Source organism: Sceloporus occidentalis, unplaced genomic scaffold, assembly GCF_023333645.1.
Source record: "Sceloporus occidentalis isolate IW3139 unplaced genomic scaffold, rSceOcc1.0.p SCAF_3, whole genome shotgun sequence".
Classification (NCBI taxonomy): Eukaryota; Metazoa; Chordata; class Lepidosauria; order Squamata; family Phrynosomatidae; genus Sceloporus; species Sceloporus occidentalis.
The window spans coordinates 58,756,509-58,776,763 of NW_028316983.1; the positions used below are offsets into that span (position 1 = coordinate 58,756,509).

The following is a 20,255-nucleotide window of genomic DNA, read 5'->3' on the forward strand; positions in this document are numbered from 1 at the left end:
ACTTCAACAGTGATAAAGAAATCATTATTAAAAATAGTACAGGAGAAATATATGAATCCTATGTTTACAGCTGAAACATACATAAGATTATGAAAAATGTGGTGAATATATATCTATGGACCAAAACACATGGGTCCAAAGGAGCATCGCAAGGCCATGCTGGCACCATTTCCACTGGGACCATAGCAACATGACTGGTTCCAATATGGGCTGCCACTATGGTCTTAAATAAGGATGCTGGAAGGAACAGGTTCTATCCGCTCCTTCCTGGCCTGGTTCCCTTTCATCGGTGCAGCTTCAGGCCATGTTCAGGGCATGTGTTGTGTAAATGGCACACCCCCAATGCAGTCTGAAGCCATGTAATTTTGCCCGTGTGTTTTGGGCCTATGAGATCTAAAATAGTTCCCATTCTTAAAGGAGGAGAGAATACATATGCTCTTTAAATATATAAATAAATAAATAAATAAATAAATAAATAAATAAATAAATAAATAAATAACTTTATTTATATATCGCCCTTCGAAACATCAGGGCGGTTAACAGCAATATTCAATACAATTTATAAAAACAATACCATTAAAACAGTAATAAAAGAACTTGTGCCAGATCACAAACAACTGACAGAGGGGGGAAGAGGACTCTCAGGGCAAAGAATCAGGGGTAAGCCTGCTTGAAAAAGAATGTTTTTAGCCCCTTCTTAAATTGGGCCAGGGAGGTTGCTGAACGGAGCTCGATGGGCAGCAAGTTCCAGAGGGTGGGGGCCGAGATGGAAAAGGCCCTTCTAGTGGTGTTAACCAATCTAGCCTCCGGAACTCTTAACAAATGCTGCCCGGTGGATCTGAGTGTGCAGGGCGGATTGTACGGAGAGAGGCGGTCCTTTAAGTACCCTGGGCCCAAGCCATATAAATTAATACTCACATAGTCATGGTCCTTTCAAAGGTCTATTAAGTATACCTTGTATTCCTCCTCTAAGAAGGGTGCCAGTGTGGTATGGGAGCCAGCAGTGGTTTGACTGCTAAACTAGGAATCTGGGAGATGGGGTTCAAATTCTTGTTCAGTTACACACTGGGTGATATTTTCTCCGTTTCTGGGGAAGGCAACAGCAAACCCCCTCTGAACAAATCTTACCAAGAAAACTCTGTGATAGGCTCACCTTAAGTTCATCCTAAATAAGAAACAAGTTGAAGGCACACAACAACAACAAGATCACAGGTGCCTGTCTACATCTGAGCACTGCTATAGTACTTAAGTCCCTTCAGCTATAATATAAGTACTTGATAGGAAGTACTCCAAGTCATGCAGAAATGCAGCTAGAATACTATTAGGCATAGAGCCACTGTCTCCATTAGAATTATTTATGTTCGGGTTTAAACTCCAGGTGTTGCTTGATTACAGCATTACTGCCTCAAGTGCAATCAAGATCCAATGCACTCAAACTCATGCAGCAAGGTCTTAGTGTATAACACAGAAGTGGAGCCCATTTTTCACGCAATGTATTACACATAAAATCTCGCCTTTTCTCCATATTAGCAGCAAAAAGGGCTCACCTAAAGATAAATGCAAAATGAAAAACTGCTAACGGTGCTTCCAGCCACTGCAGGGGGACAGGTCCTTGCTGTGCTAAATGTAGGCTGTTGTAGAAAATTAACATTTTAACACCAAAACCCTTTCCACGTAAAGTATTCAATTTGTTTTTGCAAAAATATTAGAAGCTAAATAAGTTATTTAAATGCATAAGTATTTAAAATAAGTCACACAGCTCTGTAGGAATAGCTGACACATTCCTAATGAAAAACCACTGCATTTAATTCCTAGCTGACAGGATACTCCTGTAAATCACAGCTTGTGTCATTTTTCTAATCTTGTACACACTTTGCATTTTAATCTTAAAATAAATGATTTTGCAGGATGCCTTGGGTTTAGCTGACAAGACATATCGAATGAAAAAAGAAAATAAAAAGTATAATTTAAAAACTTTCAGGCATTGATTGGAAACAAGAAAACATCTCTTAGTAGTCCCTCAGGAATACAACCACCTACTGCAATTTTCCTCACATTGTTAAGCCTCCTTTTGATAACTCTTGTGCTATTCTAGCAGCTGTTATAGGAGGCTCCTAAAACATTTTGATGAACAGAACATATACCAAGAAAAATGAAGATTCCCCTGTCATACAGAGAAGATGCAAAAGGGAAGATCCATGGCTCCAACCCAGTTAGATGGCCACTTATAAAGAAAGTTATGAATAGTTTTTGCAGAACCCCCAACATTATCCCTAGCAATCAGAGAACTAGGATACTAGTTCAAGCAGCTGCATCTCATTCAAGCTACTAAACACTATCCAAAATGCTTTACAAGCTTGAAAAGCCATAGCTATCAATACACTGGTTTGTGGTTCCTGAACTTTTTTGGGGGGGACCGGGGGGGGTGGGGTTGAAATCAATTTCAGAAGTGAGAACTGAGTTATGGCGCTCACTCCGGAAAATACATTTAAACATAATTTTCAAGGTAACAGGAAGTAAATCCAAGAAAAAAATACCCACAGCTCACAAGTCACTTACAGCAGCACTGCACGATTCTCAATAATAAACTGTTGCACAATATTCAAGAATATTCTCCAACAATACTGTGTTATTACTGTGTTTCTTTAATACATCTTTTTAAAAGATGAAAACTTCTAAATGCTAAAATGAAAATTAACCATCTCTTCCCCCCCACAATTTTTGTTTTTTTTGAAACTGCTCATCACACCCTGTTCTTCTGGATTGGTTAAGTGGCTTATCAGGAAATACACTCTCAAAATAATAGCTTTATTTCTGAAATATTCAGGAACTTTGCTTATGTTGGGCTGTTCAGATTCAAGCAGTATAATTCAATTGAACAGGATTTACTAGTTCATTTTATTTTGTGACCCATACAGAAGACACATCTGTAGATTTAACAGAACAGGTGACTTCTCAAGTCATTCTTGCCTGGTCTCACTGAAGACCTACAAGCAGAAGGTTGGCTCTATAAAGAGCCATCTTTGGCAAGGAGAATGAGTTTCTCCCCCCACCACCACCCCCCCCAATTGTCTCCCTTCCTTTCTCCATCTCTTCTGAGGAAGGAAGGTGAAGGAGAAATGGATGAGAACATAGTGGTGAGGAAGGGAACAGAGAGCAAATGTAGTGTTGGGGAGGAGTGGAATAGGGCAGCTCCAGAAGAATGATGGAATTACAAAAGAGAGAGGGGATGAAAACAATGAAGAGAAAGAGTGTATTTTATTGTGGTGGCAAGTTTAATACAATATATTATTTAGAAAGGAAAAGAAAATTTTCTAAAATTCTGGGAATATTCTTGGAGAATATTTTCTCAAGTATTTTTTCTGGAGAATTACCCTGAAGCCCATCCATTGACTGCTGTGGATTCATGATCCACAGGTGCAGAATCACTGTGAAAAGAATATTAGAAATGTTTGGAGTACAGAGAACCCTCTAAAACTGATACACTTTTCCCTCATGAAGCACCTGCTCTCACTCTAAATAATATTATGTACTTCAATTTGTCTTTCACTTGGTATATTTGTGAACTGAAAACCCTCTTTCCATATCTAAAGTAGAACGGGGGGGGGGGGGGGGGGCGACATATTTGGTCTGTACTACATAGTTATTTGCTGTTCTTTACAGCAAATAAAATTTATGGCCCCAAAGCCAGGATAGCTGTTTGACAAAAACACTCCATCAAAATTTGGTGGAGTCTCCTTCTTTGGTATTTAAAAAGAAGCTATGTGTACATCTGCCAGGGGTGCTTTGATTGTGTGTTTGTGCATGGCAGGGGGTTGAACTGGATGGTCCTTGTGATTTCTTCCAACTCTATGATTCTGATACTTCCCCCAAGAATGTATCAGTTACTAGAACTGTATGCCTTTTCCCCCTTTACTTTTGAACTTCTCTGGGAAACCATTGGGCTTGAAGAATAAAAATATATGAAACAAGATAGCCACAAAAGAACTTTCCAAAATACAGAACTACATACATATTAAACTCACCTCCTTTAGTGTAAAAGTTTCGCCCTGAGCACCAGCATCTTGCAGTATCTTCAGGAGTTTCAGTTTGGGTCTTACCTAAAATATATATGGGTTTATTTAGTCATGTTGCACAACATTTTGAGAAAGAAATATAAAAGCCACAACATAGGTAGGTCTAAATCTGTAGGCAACCCATGTATTGTTTTTACTATCCCATCACAGGAAAGTGAAGACAAATATTTTACCTGAATCTCAGAAATAATACTGACTTTTCCCAGCTATAATAATACAGCTAATTCCCAAGATTTGACACTATTTAAAAAAAAATATTAATGAGCTTAATACAAATCACATTCTGTGTTTCTAAAAGTAAACTTGACTTTATGTATGGAGAGGCAGGGACATGCACCTGATCAAATCCCAAGTATCGGCATGCAATTTGGATGTTCACTCCTCATTCCTTCATTGTATTATTTATAAAACCTAATTAGAGCCACAACCAGAAGGCTACATTAATTCCAAGTGAAATTTCATTCCGAAGCAAAATACTTCCACTAGTTATGACATGGCCTGCTTCTTATGATTTAGATAAATGTTGGTATGGAATAGACCTGTTTCTAGAGGGCCAATTATTTCTACAAAAAGAAGCCAGAAACAGCTTCTTATTTCTGAAAACCATCATTTTGTTTACAGATTACAGTTTAAAACAATCCTAGAAATGTAGTTAGTTGGGCTATATAAACAGTAAATATTTGGGATCTGTGGTGGTTTTCTCTGCTTCCTATCCTTTCTTAAATTCCCTCCCAGGGAGTGAGACAGAAGCAGAGGAACTCAATGCCAACATGGTAAGGTTCTCTATGGTCCCACTCCTCTCCTGCTGAGCTGGATGGGACCCCTTGAGTCCACCTTAATACCCAAAACAACTTGCTGCCACCACCCAATGATTAACCTGTTACACCCCAGCAATACATTGGGACATTGCTGGGCCTTTGATGATGTTAAAATATTCTTCTATTAGACTTAAGTGTTAGTTTATACTCTGAAAAAATCAAGGCATATATTACCTGCATGATTGGTCCAGATGATGTTCTGCAAGCATTCTCAGATGATGGAAATTGTGCAGAGGTGGGAGTTGTCATTTTAGCAGTGAAATAGCTATCAGTGCAAATCTAAAATAGAAATAAAAGTTAGGAATTAGTGAGGAAGACACACAAAAAATTGCCTAGACAACAGTCAGTTTTTCAGAAGCTTTAAAAAATTTATTTGATACAAAAACAAATAGTGGAATCCTAATCATCTAACTGCATCTTACATGTCCAAGAGACTACACAAAGTCCATCACAACCTTCCCAGTTGGTAACAAATATGTAATATCCTAAATTTACTAACCAAATGAATGATAAACCTTCCAGGCATTATTGAAGGAAAAGACTACAACTTGTTTATTAGGTATCTCATTAAGTTTCGTTCCCTCATCTTTTAAAGAGCTGTATCAAGTTACCTCCTTTAAAGTACAGCCCAGAAAATCTACTAGTCTACTCAAAGAGAATCACGTCCCTTAGGACATGTTCAGACAAGAGCTCAGAATGGTTTGCTAAGAATCACTGGAGAATTCATAGCTGACCAAGTCATTCAAGCCACACTGGGATTGAATGACTCAGACTCACACACTGGACTTGCTGGGAATAGTGAGTCAGCAAACAAAGGTGTGGTCTTCAGAGTAATGAAAGTCAATGGCAATGATAAAAACATTAATTACATTCAATTTATTAGTGCTACACAGGTTTATGAAGAACACAACATGCTAAATGCCAAGTATTTATATCAACAAGGCCTGTTTTTGCCTTCACTCATTTCAAGCAAGAAAAGAATGAGATAAAAATATCTGAACTTTCAGTTTCCATTTCTATTAAAGATAACTGAATCAGCCAGTTCAGTGGTGCCAGGCACAATAAATATTAAACTAGTTTAAATTTCATCCCATACCCCCTACTGGACCTCTTGGAACATCTTGGGCAAAAAGAAATGTTTTTGAAAAATCTTGCAAAAATTGTTTTTGACTCCTGGGGCGTCTCCAAACATGGTGGAAATGGCATCTGCACCACCTAGTGTGCATTTGTGGGCATTTTGGAGGAAAAAACATGGAAAATGTTTTTGATACATACATATACACATAGAAAGAGAGAGACCCCTGGAAGCCACAAAGCAGCCTGTGGGCCACACTTCACTCACCCTGATCTAGAGGAACACAAACTAGCAACACTGAGCAATGTTGAGCTACAAAGATCTATGAAAAAGCTCTGTCAATTCCCATTTCACTAAAACAAAATTTATTGTTGGAGTAGGACGATGACAGAATTAGATTTTACAGGTAATCCCCATTATATTGTATGGATGCGAGAGCTGGACAGTGAAAAAAGCTGATAGAAAGAAAATGAACTCAGCTGAAATGTGTGGCTGGAGAAGAATCCTGAGGAAATCATGGACAGCCAAAAAGAAACAAATCGGTCCTAGAACAGATCAGGCCTGAGCTCTTCCTGGAAGCCAAGATGACCAAACTGAGGTTGTCGTATTTCGGTCATAAGGGTATATATTCAGACTCCAAAATCTTTGTGGGTCTCAAATGAAGGTGTACCTCATACTAACAATCTGAGAGACTGAGAAAAATGTCTGGCAAGACTACTTTAATGAGCAGTTTCAGAACCTGTTAGCTTTTTCATGAAACACAGAGCTTTTCTTTCTATCTTTCTGGATTCAGCTTCTTAATATCTTGCTCATGACACATTACTCCACTGAAAAATACTTATGAGTACTAAGGAAGAAACTAAAAACCTGGTAATGGGCAGCGTAAACCATCAAGAACACAGACCATCAATTAGGTATCTGCCAATGTACCAATCTGTTAATGCCAAACCAATCTGTAAGGATCTGATCAAAGTATAGACTCAAATTAATTGTTTCAATTTGAAAAGAAAAAAGAATTCTGCTAACAATATATTTATCACACATGACATCTAGAACATTAGGACAAGCAATTTTATTTGCTTTATTCACATTCCAATTGACTGGCTTTGGCAAGGAAGACTTGTAATAACTAACTGAAAAATGTGCTTCTCCTACTAATAAGATGTACTGTATATAAAGTTAGAATTAGGTTCATAAATTCTTCTAACATGGAATTCACACCCCACCAACTAAACACACCACAGAGGTTGGACCTGTGGCCCATCTAGCCAAGTACAGTACCGTCAAATTCAATTCTGAGTATAGTTACTGTGTTGAAAAGCAAAAAATATCCTTGCTTAACCTTCTACATTTAAGGATCTTTACAGCTTTTGAAAACTACATCTTTTTAAATTAACATACTGTGTATTACATAGTCTATAGCGCCTCAACTCTGTAGTAAATGTATTTTGCTAAAGCTATAGCTCAGATATCAGAAATAGGTTGCTGGACAAGAAAAAGCACAAGACACAAAGCTGCAGTGGGAAATTTTGAGTTTGGCAGTGTAGTGCTTAAAATTCCCCCCTTCACTCCAAAATGAGATCAATAAATAGGGGGAATACTCTCATAGCGTTTGATGAATGTGTCAAGTACTCTTCATACAATTAGAGTACATAACCATATTTTTCTATAAGTCCCAATCATGTATCACTGCTGCTAATGAAGAAACATAGTCAGTTGCAAAGCAAGTCAGTCCAGAATTTCCAATAAATAGCACTGAACCCTCCATTGTTCTTTATTTATTTTTATTTTTAAAAGAAATTTTATTAAAATAGAACATAAAGAACACCAATATCCACAAATCCAACTAAAACATTTAAAACACACTAAAACATCTGTACAAACTTCCTGCATTCCTCTGATTTCAAAAAACAAAACAAAACATCTTTTTCAGCTCATTGTTCCAGACTTCTGATATACTGTACAGATATTTTCATGATCTCAGACAGTGTTTCTTTTAAAAAGTATACTGGTTAACATTATTTAATATTTAAGCTTCCCATGATTGGAACCCATTCTTTATCTATAATAGTTGTATCTTTATTGTTTAACTTAGCTGTCAGTTTGTCCTGTTCACAGATATCTATTAGTTTAAGTAGCCCTTCATCTATCAAAGGAATCTTCATTGTTTTACAATATTTTGCTATCAATAACCTGACAGAGGTCACCATATAAATGATTATTCTTCCATCTTTCTTCTCATCACATTTCTTTATCTTACTTGTCATATTTAATAGATTTCAGGTTTCCTTTGGAAGTTAATTTTCTAAAATTTTCTTATTATTATGCAGACTTCCCTCTAGAATTTCCTTATCTCGCGGCAATTCCACCACACTTCACACATCATGTCATTGTTCTTTAAAAAGTCAACAGAAGGAATCCATTTCTTCAGAAAATCATTTTCCTTTATATCTCTCCTTGAATATATCTGACTATAGAAGTTAATTTCTTGTTCAGAGCCAAGTCCAATGCTTTGTCAAACCAAGAGAGAAGATGTAAATTATGAGCGAATTTCCAATTTGGGGCTATATGCATCCTTGCCAGAGGAAGAAATTGCACAATTAAATATCTATTCCTTAGGTCTTTGGTAACATCCATAAATAAAGGTAACATAAATAACTCATTTCTATTTACAATCTTTTCACTACTATTTTTCAAATTAGCCAAAGAACTTCATTCCAGTATCAAGAGACTCTAGGACACATAAGCCACATATGCAGGAGGGCTCCCCACCTTACACAACCTCACCAACAATGTGGTCTTATATTTATGCAAAACAGAGCTTATTTGAAGAGGATATAGTGCCATTTATATATTCTTTTACATGTGCCTTCACTCATCAAGTCTGAAACTGACTTGGTGTCTTTTACCAGATGTTAGCCCAAAGATCATTAAGAATTTGTGTACCTACATCATTCTCCCAAACCTTCTTTAAAGTATTTTTATTGTCATTATCACTTTCTATTAGTTTACTAAAGAGTTTGGATAGTAGCCTTTTAGATGTTAATCTGGAGATAGTGCACAGCATTTCATATTATGTCAAAATGGTGGCTGGTCTTATTTTTTAAGCCACTGAGATGAACTGCTTAGTACATTTTCTCCAACGTATGCCAGTAATTGTTTCACGTCTGAATGGGTTACCTTCAGCTTGTAATTTTTTTGTAGAGAGAACTCTTCACTTAATATCAGCAGATGTTATGATATTGTGAATCCTTTCCCAGAGTGGTCTGGGTTATCAAGCCATCATTTCCGATGACCTGTACAGCCTACTTTAACTGTCATGCCGAAAAAATATGCAATTAGTTTAGGAACTGCTTTCCCCCAACCGTACCTGAAAATATCTCACATAACTTGGGAATCTAATTTTATTTCCTAATAATACAAAACTTTCAATTAATTTCTGCAATTTATTGAGTTTCTCATTCAAACGTCGTATAGAAATAGTCTCTGGGAAGAAATAACAACTTGAGCAAAATGTAAGCTCAAGAAGAGATAAATTTAAGGCCAACCATTCTTTCAGGTTCTTCCTAATCCATAGTAAAACTGGTTAATTAATGATTATTTTGAAATCATTTTATTCAATATAAACACAACTGCAAACGAATTTTAACTTATCCATCTCTATTTTTCAATCTGAAAAGAGGCACTATCCATATCCTTGATATATACCCTGGATGTCAAATCAACAGCAGTATCTAATAGCTAAGCCACTGTGTGCTGTTTCTGACATTCTGGGCCCAAACAGACAGGCCAAATGAACTGACTTCCGGGCATTTTGGAGGCATGATGTTTAAATAACGCACACCTCCAAAGTGGTTGGAAGCCATGCCAAAGCCATGTCCCCGTCCTTTGAACCAGAGCAAAAAGGAGCTGACTCCTAGCAGCACCAGTCAGACCCTGCATCCATAGCCCATCTTGGGAGCGGATAGTGTGGACAGCAGGCTTCCACCCCACTTCTGGCTAGAGCAGACTCAGGTTGCTCTTTTGTGCCTGTCTGTTCAACCACTTTATTAGTACCAGTTAAGACCTTTGATGTCACTTAGTTTTGTCTGTTTAGTATCGAAGTGTCAGCAGCAATGGGACTAAGCTACTGGACATGCTGGTGCAGCCTCCAAATATCCCATAATAGCTATAAAAAAACCCAGAAACACTTCTATGCAACATAATAGTTGTTTGAAGCATTCCTAAAACTTCTTTGCAAGGCACAGGTGGTCATCACCATACTGCAAATCTCACAATACACAGAATCTAAAATTCCACTGAAATCCCATGTTAAGATTTACTATTCATCACACTTGGTAGAAATATACAGTATCGAGATTTCATATTCTGTAAGCAAGTCAGAGAGCTAGCATGGAATAGTGGTTTGAGTACTGGACTCTTTGTGTTTCCCACATACATCGCCAATCATTTCTGAAGCCAAACCAAGCAACCAAGGTACAATGCCAATTTGGCACTGTCGACAAGCATTTGTTAAGCCCATTTGTGACAATGCAAATACAATAAACAGAAATTAGAGTTATGTATTTGAAAAGAAAGAGAAAACAAAAAGCTCCAACGTGGAGCTCTCCTCTAGAGACTTTATGCCTCCCAAAGTTGTACTTTTCCAGGGCACTCCATTTCAACTCTCACATATGTCCATTCTCCCTTCCCACCAATCTGTCATGATTTCTTAGTCACCGAACATAAATAGCATAAATAATAATAATAAGATTTCTTAGTCACCGAACACGCAGTTCTCATCGGGATTTTTCTTTTATTCAACTCACCTAGATGAGTTATTCTTTCAACATTAGCTTCTTCTTTGACTTTGGCAAATTTTGGTATTCCCCTGAAACCTGCCGATTTCTTGCATTTATGCATGGACGGTGCAGTTTGGGCTTAATAAATCTCCACACTTAATTAAGAAATATGATGGTTATGTACGTACAACCTAGATACTTAGTTGTTCACTTTTTAAAAGCGACACTAATCTTCTCGAAATCGCTTCCGTGTTTTTAAGCTTTGCCTAAACAAATGCTGCCCGTGATTCAACAGCTTTCATTTGGGTGTCATACGTAAAAATTACAGCGCAGGCGATGACGCAAGAACATGCGCAGTGCGGACGTTCGGTTTTCCCTCAAAAACTTTTAGACACGTTTTTCAACTATTTTCCCATGCTCTCCAAACCAGTATCTGCTTTAAACACAAAGAGCAAGGAAGAGTACCTTTGAGGGTTTAATCCCACAAAGACAGGGAAAAAATCTACCTTCAGTGATGGCAAGCTTACATACATAGTACACTGAGCTGGGTCCCGCAAATGAAGGGAGGCATTTCCACTTTTCAAACCCCTCATTCCCTTTGCATTTCAAAACGAAACAGTGATACCTTTCATTGGGCCGATTGCAAGCTTTTGAAGCTCCAGTGGCTTTCTCATTAGTGTTAAATGAAGCCAGTGGCTGACAAAGAAACTAGTGGAGCTTTGAAAACTTGCATCATACAGTATATTCTGTGCATCTGGGTTGCCCCCCCCCCAAAAAAATAATGGTGTATCACTGTTTGGTGGATTTGGGGTGTTATTGTACTTTCCCCACATGGCTTCCCCTCCAAGACATAGCCATGTTAGTCTGGGAAAATGCTATCCAGGATATGTTTTCTGAAAGCAACTGGAAAGTAGAAGTATATGGCTATATTAGCCTGTTGTAAATCACTGTCTTTTCAGATTACTGTAACCCGCCTCGAATGCCACTGTGGGAGAAAGGCAGGATAGAAATATTCAAAGTAAAAATTAAAATAATAATGATAATAATAACAAATAAGCCAGTTTTAATAAGCAAAGTCTTTTCACAGGAATGCTTCCCAAACTTTCATTTGTTATTGGCCTGTCAGAGAGTGGTGGGGTCTCCTTCCTTGGAGGTCTTTAAGCAGAAGCTGGATGGCCATCTGTCCCAGGGGATGCTTTGATTGAGAGTTCCTGCATGGCAGAAGGGGGTTGGACTGGATGGCCCTTGCGGTCTCTTCCAACTCTATGATTCTAACACATTCTTCAGAGAGGCTGAGAGACTGTGACTTGCCTAAGGCCACTATTCCGTGGCTGAGCCACCATTTGAACCCAGGTCTCCAGAGTCACACTCCCAACGCCCGAAACCACTACGCCACGTTGGCTCTCCCAAACCTTAACTAAAAATTAAGGTTGATTAATTAGACCTGAAACCTTAATCAAACCTTAACCAAAACGACAAGAACAATTAAGGCTGTATCCAAACGAGAGAAGGATTTTCGATAGGACGACTGATAAAGAAGTACACAACAATAAAAACAAACAAACATACCTTAATTAAGCCTTAAACCAAAGCTTAATCCTGCCTCATTTTAATGGAGACCAGTTTTTAATCATTTTTAACAATTTGGTGCTATTTTATGATGTTTCGCACTTCACTTTGGGGGGGGGGGGTCAGGGATTGTGTTGTATTGTGTCAGTATGTTTTTATAAGACTGTTACCCGCCTGGATCCATCGAGGAAAGGCGGGCTACAAACAAAATTATACTATTACTATTATTATAATTATTATCATTTCGACTGAAAGCCTCAAGGAGAGCCCCTCCGCTGGTTCTTCCCGGATTCCCCTTTGCCTAAAGGGCCCTCCCCGGGAAGCCCAGCCCTCACCCTAAACCCCCCTCCATAAGGGCCCTGGGGCTTCCCCCTCTAGCCCCCCGGAGGAGGGCACCCTGGATTCCCGGGCCTCCCTGGCCACGCACTCACCTCCAGCGGCGCCCAGCAGCAACTCCCGCTGGAAGCAGCGGAGGAGGACCCAAAGCCCTTAAGACCTCCGCCCAGCCCCGGCCCCCTCCATTTTAAGCATGGGCAGCAGCAGCTGCAGCGGGAATTCCTCTCTCTCTCTCTCTCTCTCCCCCGTCGCTCAAGATGGCGGCCCAAGCACTTCCGCCCAGGCCTTCCTTCTGACTAGGCACAAGCCTCCCTCTTTGGTTTCTCCCTCAGAGGAACTCAGAGTAGAATGGTTATCAAAAGCCTCACACGCTTTTATATACGCCACAACTGGAAAACTATATATATATGTGTGTGTGTGTGTGTTTATAGGGGATTAATAACCCTAGGGACAACTATACAGTGGCTCCCATACTTTGCTCCTATAAGTGGTTTCTTTTGGACTTCAACTCCCAGAAGCCCCAGCCATCTTGGACAATAGTCAGGAATTCTGGGAGATGAACTCTTTTTTAAATAACCTTGAGGACCAAGGTTTGGGCATCATCACTAGGCCTTGTCCAATCACACTTCGCCATTGCAGGGCTCTATTCTTCTTCATCTTCTGCCAGTGGGATTTGTAGTTTCCATTGTTGTTCACTGGCCTACCCAGTTGTCGCCGCTTTGGCTGACGCTACAATGCTGGAAAAAGTTGTTTTGGGAATACAACACACGTTGGATTTTAAACACAACACTCACCAGGACAGCCCAGGATGAATGGATGGTTTATTAACAAGGCCATTAATACACAGCAGCGTGTGAGGTACCTATCTAATGGTCACTCACTTGCACACACAATATACTCACAGACAGTTTGCTCATCCTTGACACTGTTGTCTCTTTTGTGGGGCCAAGCCAAACAAGTCTTTTTCTCTGCTCCACGTCCAAAACCAAGGAGGTTTCAAGGGGCTGACACCGTCCAAAAAGAATCCAGTTTGACACCATTTTAACTGTCGTGGCTCAATGCTATGCAATTCTGGGAACTGTAGTTTGTGGTGCCACAACAAACTACTGTTCCCAGAATTGCATAGCATTGATAATAATAATAATAAAATTTATTTATATTTTCCCGCCTCTCCCAGGTGGATCGAGGTGGGATTAAAACCCAAAAACACAACAATAAGATATATAATATTTAACAATTAAAAACAATACAATCAAGCGATGGTGGGATGGAGTGTTCTAATCCTGAACAGAAGAATGTGGCAATATATCTTATAGAAGATTGGGTGGGTAGACTTGCAGGCAGTTAACATGGTGTCAAACTGGATTATTTCTGCTGTGCAAATGCAGCCCTTCTGGACTATCTGAGACTGCTGAAGTTTAAGAGAAAGTGTTAATGGCGATGTGACAGCCTCATCTTCATTATCTCATCTTGAGAGGAACAAATACCTAAAGGTTAAAAGGACAGTTGGGCAGTTTAATGATTACAGCATAATATGGCCAAGCAATCTGATAAAGAGGAACAAGAGGATTGTGAAGGATTAACCAGAACTGTGGAAACTTGCCTGGAAGGCAGGAAGACAGGAATTAGTCAATAAATTGGTTCTGGAAATTAAGAAATGTTAAAAGGTAACTTGAAGAAAGGATGTTGCTAAAACTATGCATTTCTGAATGTATAAAAGGCTTGAAGAAAGGCAATGGGGTGTGACAGTCTTGGAATTGCCATGTAGGCAGCTGTCACCCCGTACGGATAATAAAGATGTGCTTATTTTGAGCTAAAGTCGGACCCTGGATTCTCTTTGTTGCTGGGTGCTCCAAGGACCCTTCCGGCATAGGTTGGGAGGGCTTGCTACTCTCCCCCTTCATTTTCTGGTGCGGTTGGCCGGGAAGTGGAGCACCCTTGCCTGAGAGCTTCAGAGGAAGGTGTTAGCCTCACCCAGCTGGCACGACCCCGGCGGACGACGGTGATTGCTGTACGACGAGAGGGGCCCCACTTCTACTTGACCGTTGGCAGCTCTCCCGCCGTCCTACGAGGACGTCTCAGCCAGAGGTGCCGACTTTTCAAGTGGCCAAAATAACCGCATAAAGGGGAAGACCAGCGCGCTGGAGGAGGCAAGTATTAGTGCACATTGAAAAGGGAAATATTGTTGGGAGGTTTTTGTGTGTTGAGTGAGTGATTTTATAAGCCTAATCACGATTCCTGTGAGCCTGCCGTCTGCGCAACCGGGGGCCCAGGCTGGTGGGTTGTGAGTCAAGCAGCTACTCCCCCATTTCCTTCAGTAGCTGTGAATCCCTGTTTTCCCTGTGTGTCTGTTGATTTTGTACCGCGGTTGGGTTATAGTAAAAGAAAAGTCTAGACTATAGATTTGGAGGGACATAAACCTCAGGAGCAATTGCATAGGAAGTCGGACTAGGTGAGGGTGCCCCAAGACCCTAGTTTCCGCAATGGGGGGGAGGACAGTCAAGAGGAAAGACTCCCCCAGAGAAAACAGTAGAAAACAGTTGTTAAGACAGGCTAGTGAGGGTGGGTGCCTCCACCCAAGACCTAGTCTGCAATAAGACAGACTAAATGTAGTCTGCAATGGAAAAAAGAAAAAAAAAGAAAAAGAAAAAAAAAGGTTTAAAAAGGCAAGACGTCTTTGGATTGTATGCTAGCAAACTTTGGAGAAAAACACTTTTCGGCAGGCACCGAAAAGCAGGGAAGTTGGAAAAAAAAAAAAAACCTTTTGTATGTTAGAGTGGCCACTTTTCCCTTTAGATTCCCCCTGGCCAGCTATTGTGTCCTTGGACCTAGAACTTATAAGGAAAGTGTTAGCCTTTACAGCAAAGTACCAATCCAGATCAATGCTACTACAATGCTACTACAATGCTACCACAATGGTACAATGTTGTAAAAGAAAATCTGCCATGGATAATGTTACATGGTAGTTAAAACAGAAAAACCTAAAAGTAAAAAGACAGGAACCAACCCCTTTTTACTGGACTCTGGCAGACAAACCTACCCAACCTTACCCAAGGAGGAGGCTATAAGACAATTACCATTTAATGAAGAAACACCACTAATCCATTTTGATGAGGAAATGCCCCCATTGGAAGGGGAAGAAGAAGAAAGGCCAAAGAATAAAATTGTTACCAGATCCAGTTGCTGTTGATGAAAAGGACATTTCCACATACAACAGCCGAGTCACATACATGTCCCCTTTACCAGTAGAGTGACCTTTTAAATTGGAAAACAAGCAGGCCACCATGGTCTGAGGACCCGACTGGCATGTCTAGTCTCATTGAAGGAAAGAGGATTATCCTGATAGAATAACTCCCAAACCAAACAAAAGGAAGGAGGAAAACAAGCAGGAGTTTTTTCCCCCTTAGAGTAGTCACTCAAATGGTTCCAGTTGGAATAACAGAGAAAGGCATTCCAAGTTATACTATTCAAAGTACTTATCAACATGTACTGTTCACCAGTAGTGATTTATTAAACTGGAAAGTAACCAGATTCCCATGGTCGGAAGATCCTACTGGAATGACCACTTTAATTGAAGGCATCATGGGCACCCATATGCCCACCTGGCTTGATATCCAACAATTGTTAAATGTTTTATAAAGTCTGGAAGAGAAAACCATGGCATCAACTCAAGCCAGAGAAAAAGTAGGAAAAGACTATACCAGACCAGAAGAAAATAAGACCCCTTTTGTCAACCTATTGGAAGAGACTAAAGTTTATACAAGCCATTGAATAGCCCATAAGTTCTAAAATGCTCCTAGATGCCCAGTACCTTTGAAATAGACTTTGCCTGAAATTAGAAATTGGCAATGAAATTTGAAAAAGCCTATGTCCGTTTGCTCTGAGGACTGTGTTTAAAAATTTTTAAAGGAGCAAACAGAAGATAAACCCAGGAGCATGGGCAGAGAAAAAAAAAGAAGATTAAAAGCCTGGAGTGTTTAAAATGAAAAATGAAAGATGGGTGTTAGAATAATTTAAAAACACCCAAATGGACTGTGTATCATATAAGAAGAAAAATCACATTAATGAAATACCAGTTTGTGTGAAAAAAACACTCCTGTTAAAGAAAAATATAATCCCAATCTGTGTGAGTTTAAAGGAAATATTATTTATTTATAAAGCACTGTAAAGTTACACAGTGCTATAAACTATAATACATACAATGTACAAACAACAAACTTCCACAGATTGAGTTAGAAAACACAGAACCTAAAGTAACAAAGACAAGCTTGAAATTTGGTTGTGAGAGCAGTAGAACAACCACATTTAAAGAGTAAAGACGGGTTTGCAAAGTTATGCAGAACACATGAAAGAACCAAGCATGTTTGTAAAAGGAAAGAGACTCACAAGAAGCCTTTGGATTGTGGAAATCCAGGCTGAGGAAGGATGTATGCATGGAGGCCTGAGAGAGGAATCCTGAGAGAGAAATCCTGAAATATAATATAGAGCACACAGCCAACCACCCAGAGAAAAGCAGGAGACAATGAGGAAATAAATGGGACAGGATTGCTAACAGCTTTTTAGGAAAACTTTCATTGAGCAATTTAAAAAGGAAAAGTTTCCTTCTAGAGAGCAAAGGCTTTCTTTTTTTTTTCTCCTGCCCCCCCTTATTCTTGCCATGGAGGATGAAAAAAAAAATACTTTCAGTTCCTCAAGGCAAGGCCAGAGATAAGACACTATGTGCACTACAGAGAGAACAAAGAGTTTGCTTTAAGAAAGCATGAGAGAGAAAAAGAGAGAGTTCTTGCAATACTCTGAAAGTGAACACTGGAGGCACTAGAGAGTCAACAAGGGTTCCAGAGCATAACAAGAGTGCTATCTTAATGAAAAAGGAGATGAAGTTACCATTGCAGAATAAGTTTTAGCTGCACTTGATAACAGCAGCAACAACAACAACAATAAAATTACAGAGAGACATCTTGCTAAGTTGAAAGAGTCTGAGAAGGATTTCTAACAAAGAAAAGCATTTCCAGACTTTAAAGAGTTTTTCAGTTCTTGTTTTTTAAACTTTTGATGTTTATGAAATTCAACCACTTTTGAGAGTGTTTGGGACTGTTTGGATTTTGAATTTTGAATTTTTGGGGAAAAGGACACTGTTTCATCATTTTAGCATTTTTGAGTTTTTGGAGGTTGTGATCCTGAGTGAGTTTTAAATGTTTTGTAACCAGACCTGAGAAGATTTGGTAAAACCATTGAAATAAAGATTGTAAGAAAAGACAGAGAAGTGATCTAGAAGAAGTCGTAGAAGGATTAAGGAATGTCCCAGCCTTAGCAGACAGAAAGTTTACAAAGGAAAAGAGAGAAGTGAAGGAGCAGATGCAAGAAAAAAGCAAGTTTACTGGCCTAGCAGCACTGAACCAAGAGAAGAAAGGAGGACGACATGTCCCACTGGACTGAAGAGGCCAGATGAGAGTATGTGGAATGATGATATATGAGGAAGAGGAGGAAGACGTGGACTTAGACAAAGAAGGAAGGGAAGCCATGAACTTAATGTTAGTGCTCCCCCTTCTACCCTGCTTCCTAGGATGTTCCTGCTATGGCAATGAGAGATGCGGAAGAAGAGGATTAGTGAGAAAAAGAAAAGTCAGAAGTTTGTTTTGAATTAACCACAAGGAAGGAGCTTCCATTTGAGGTTATTGGAAGAGTAAAAGGATACATCCTCCCAGATTTATTAGTATGAATGCCATCCCAACTTGGCCCAGAAATTGTCAGAAGAGACACTAAGATAATTGAATGAATAAACTTTATATATTGACTGGCTCTCAAATATGTGCAGAAATGCCCCAGAGGTTGTGTGATTAGAGCTAAGTCAAACCCCTGCAAGAAGTCTGAAGTGGTACTTGAAGAAAATCTGTCAGGAAATAGGATTGGGGTGGACACGGGTGTTACCAATGTGTTTGTTAGAAATGAGATGTATACCAATTAGAATGTTAGGATTGTCATCCTATGAAATGGTTTATGGAAGACCCCCCTTGGGAATAAAACAGTTAAGAGGAGATGTAACTATCTTGGGAAAACAAGCTTTGATTAATGAGGTTCAAGCATTGGGAATTGTGTTACACAAACTGAATCAATATGTGAGTGAGGCAAAGTACCCTTTCCCTTTTACTGCGCTACATTCTTTCTCTCCAGGAGAATCTGTGTGGCTAAAAGATTGGAAGACCTCACCTTTGGGACCCAGGTGGAAAGGACCATTTGTGATTTTGCTGACAACTCCAACTGCAGTCAAATTAGAGGGAGTCAAGCCTTGGGTCCATTATACGAGAATCAAAAGAGACTACACCACCAAAGATCCTGAGTGGCAAGTGATTTTGGACAAAGACAATCCATTGAAGGTAAAACTTAAAAGGTTGCAGGTTCCAGATGGAGGAAGGGGCAGCATCGCAACGTGAGCCCCCCTTCCGAGGTCATGATTCTGAGATCAGCCTCGAACAAAAGAGGAGGAGCTATCACCGGGATAGTTCTGAAAGAAAGAAAGGACATTATAAACATTTAGGAACACAAACCACAAATTTGTTTTGGCCAGACTCACCAATTCGTCCCCCATCATCACGATTCACTTGTTTCACAGTTCAACATGTGATTATTTGGTGTATTGTTATGATGTTTGTATTTCCTGTAGGATGTGATGGAGGGTGGGGACAAAACAGATTTCACCAAATGGTGAATAATATTTCTAAGGAATTCAACAGGAGCAGCTGTTGGATATGTTCACATGGCCCCTCACATCATGGTCAAGGTTGGCCAATCACTGTTTCAGCAACTCTAAACTTGACAGGGTGGAATGTAACCAAGGTATATTTTGGAGTAGGAGATCCCTCAACATTTGATAAGGCACAATTTTCATTAGAGCAGAATGACAGGCCCCAGGCAGCTTTATGTGTTCGCCATTTTCAGCAGTCAGAAATGGTAGAAAAAACAATATGGATGGGAAATGTAAGCATGGGATATGGCACTAACGTGCTGGTAAGACGTGCAAACTTGGGAGATTATGATAAATGCAATCTCACTGTACATTTGAATAATAGCGAGGTTTGCACAGGATTGCCCTATCCCTTAGGTTGCTCTATCCAAGGTGAACCCACTCTATTTGGACAAGTAGGAAGCCGTACACTTTTGGGGGCACTGAATAGACAAATGGGACTACTTGCTGGCCCAGGTAATTGGATAGGAGGGTTGCCCCCGGGTGTATATTGGGTTTGTGGACAATGGGCAGGTAAAATATTACCACCTGCATGGAACGGTACCTGCACTATTGGAACCCTTATGGCTGGTGAATTGAGGTTTCACCCACAAGATCAACCCCCAGTAGCCTGGGACCGACAGTTTGGTTGACATAGACATATGTTGAGAAAAAGGGTGTATGATGAAAAATATGGATATGACCCTGATAACACATACCTGACCGAAGGGGAAAGATTCTCGGCTATAGGTATGTCTGTGTTAGGTGTGGCATGGAATATAAAACAGCTTAGGATCCTGTCATACCAAATGGAAAGTTTAGCCAATCGATCTGCAGAAGGATTGGAGACTCTACAGAGAGAAGTAAACTCATTGGCAG

General features: G+C 39.7%; 1 protein-coding gene across 4 annotated transcripts in view; it reads right to left on the bottom strand.

Moving 5' to 3' along the window:
• MDM4 (MDM4 regulator of p53) overlaps nt 1-12,834 on the bottom strand; it is a 38,234-nt gene extending 25,400 nt beyond the window's left edge. For 2 of the 4 annotated variants that reach the window (XM_089514572.1, XM_089514570.1), the window contains exons 1-3: nt 12,751-12,834; nt 5,069-5,173; nt 4,026-4,100 (exon numbers count right to left, since the gene is read on the bottom strand). In XM_089514572.1, the coding sequence (XP_089370698.1) occupies nt 4,026-4,100; nt 5,069-5,143 (150 nt within the window). In that variant the 5' untranslated portion in view covers nt 5,144-5,173; nt 12,751-12,834. Of the gene's footprint in view, nt 1-1,547; nt 1,630-4,025; nt 4,101-5,068; nt 5,174-12,319; nt 12,362-12,750 lie in introns of those variants that run through there. The other 2 variants (XM_089514571.1, XM_089514573.1) reach the window with 2 other exon arrangements.
• Nucleotides 12,835-20,255: the final 7,421 nt, after the last annotated feature.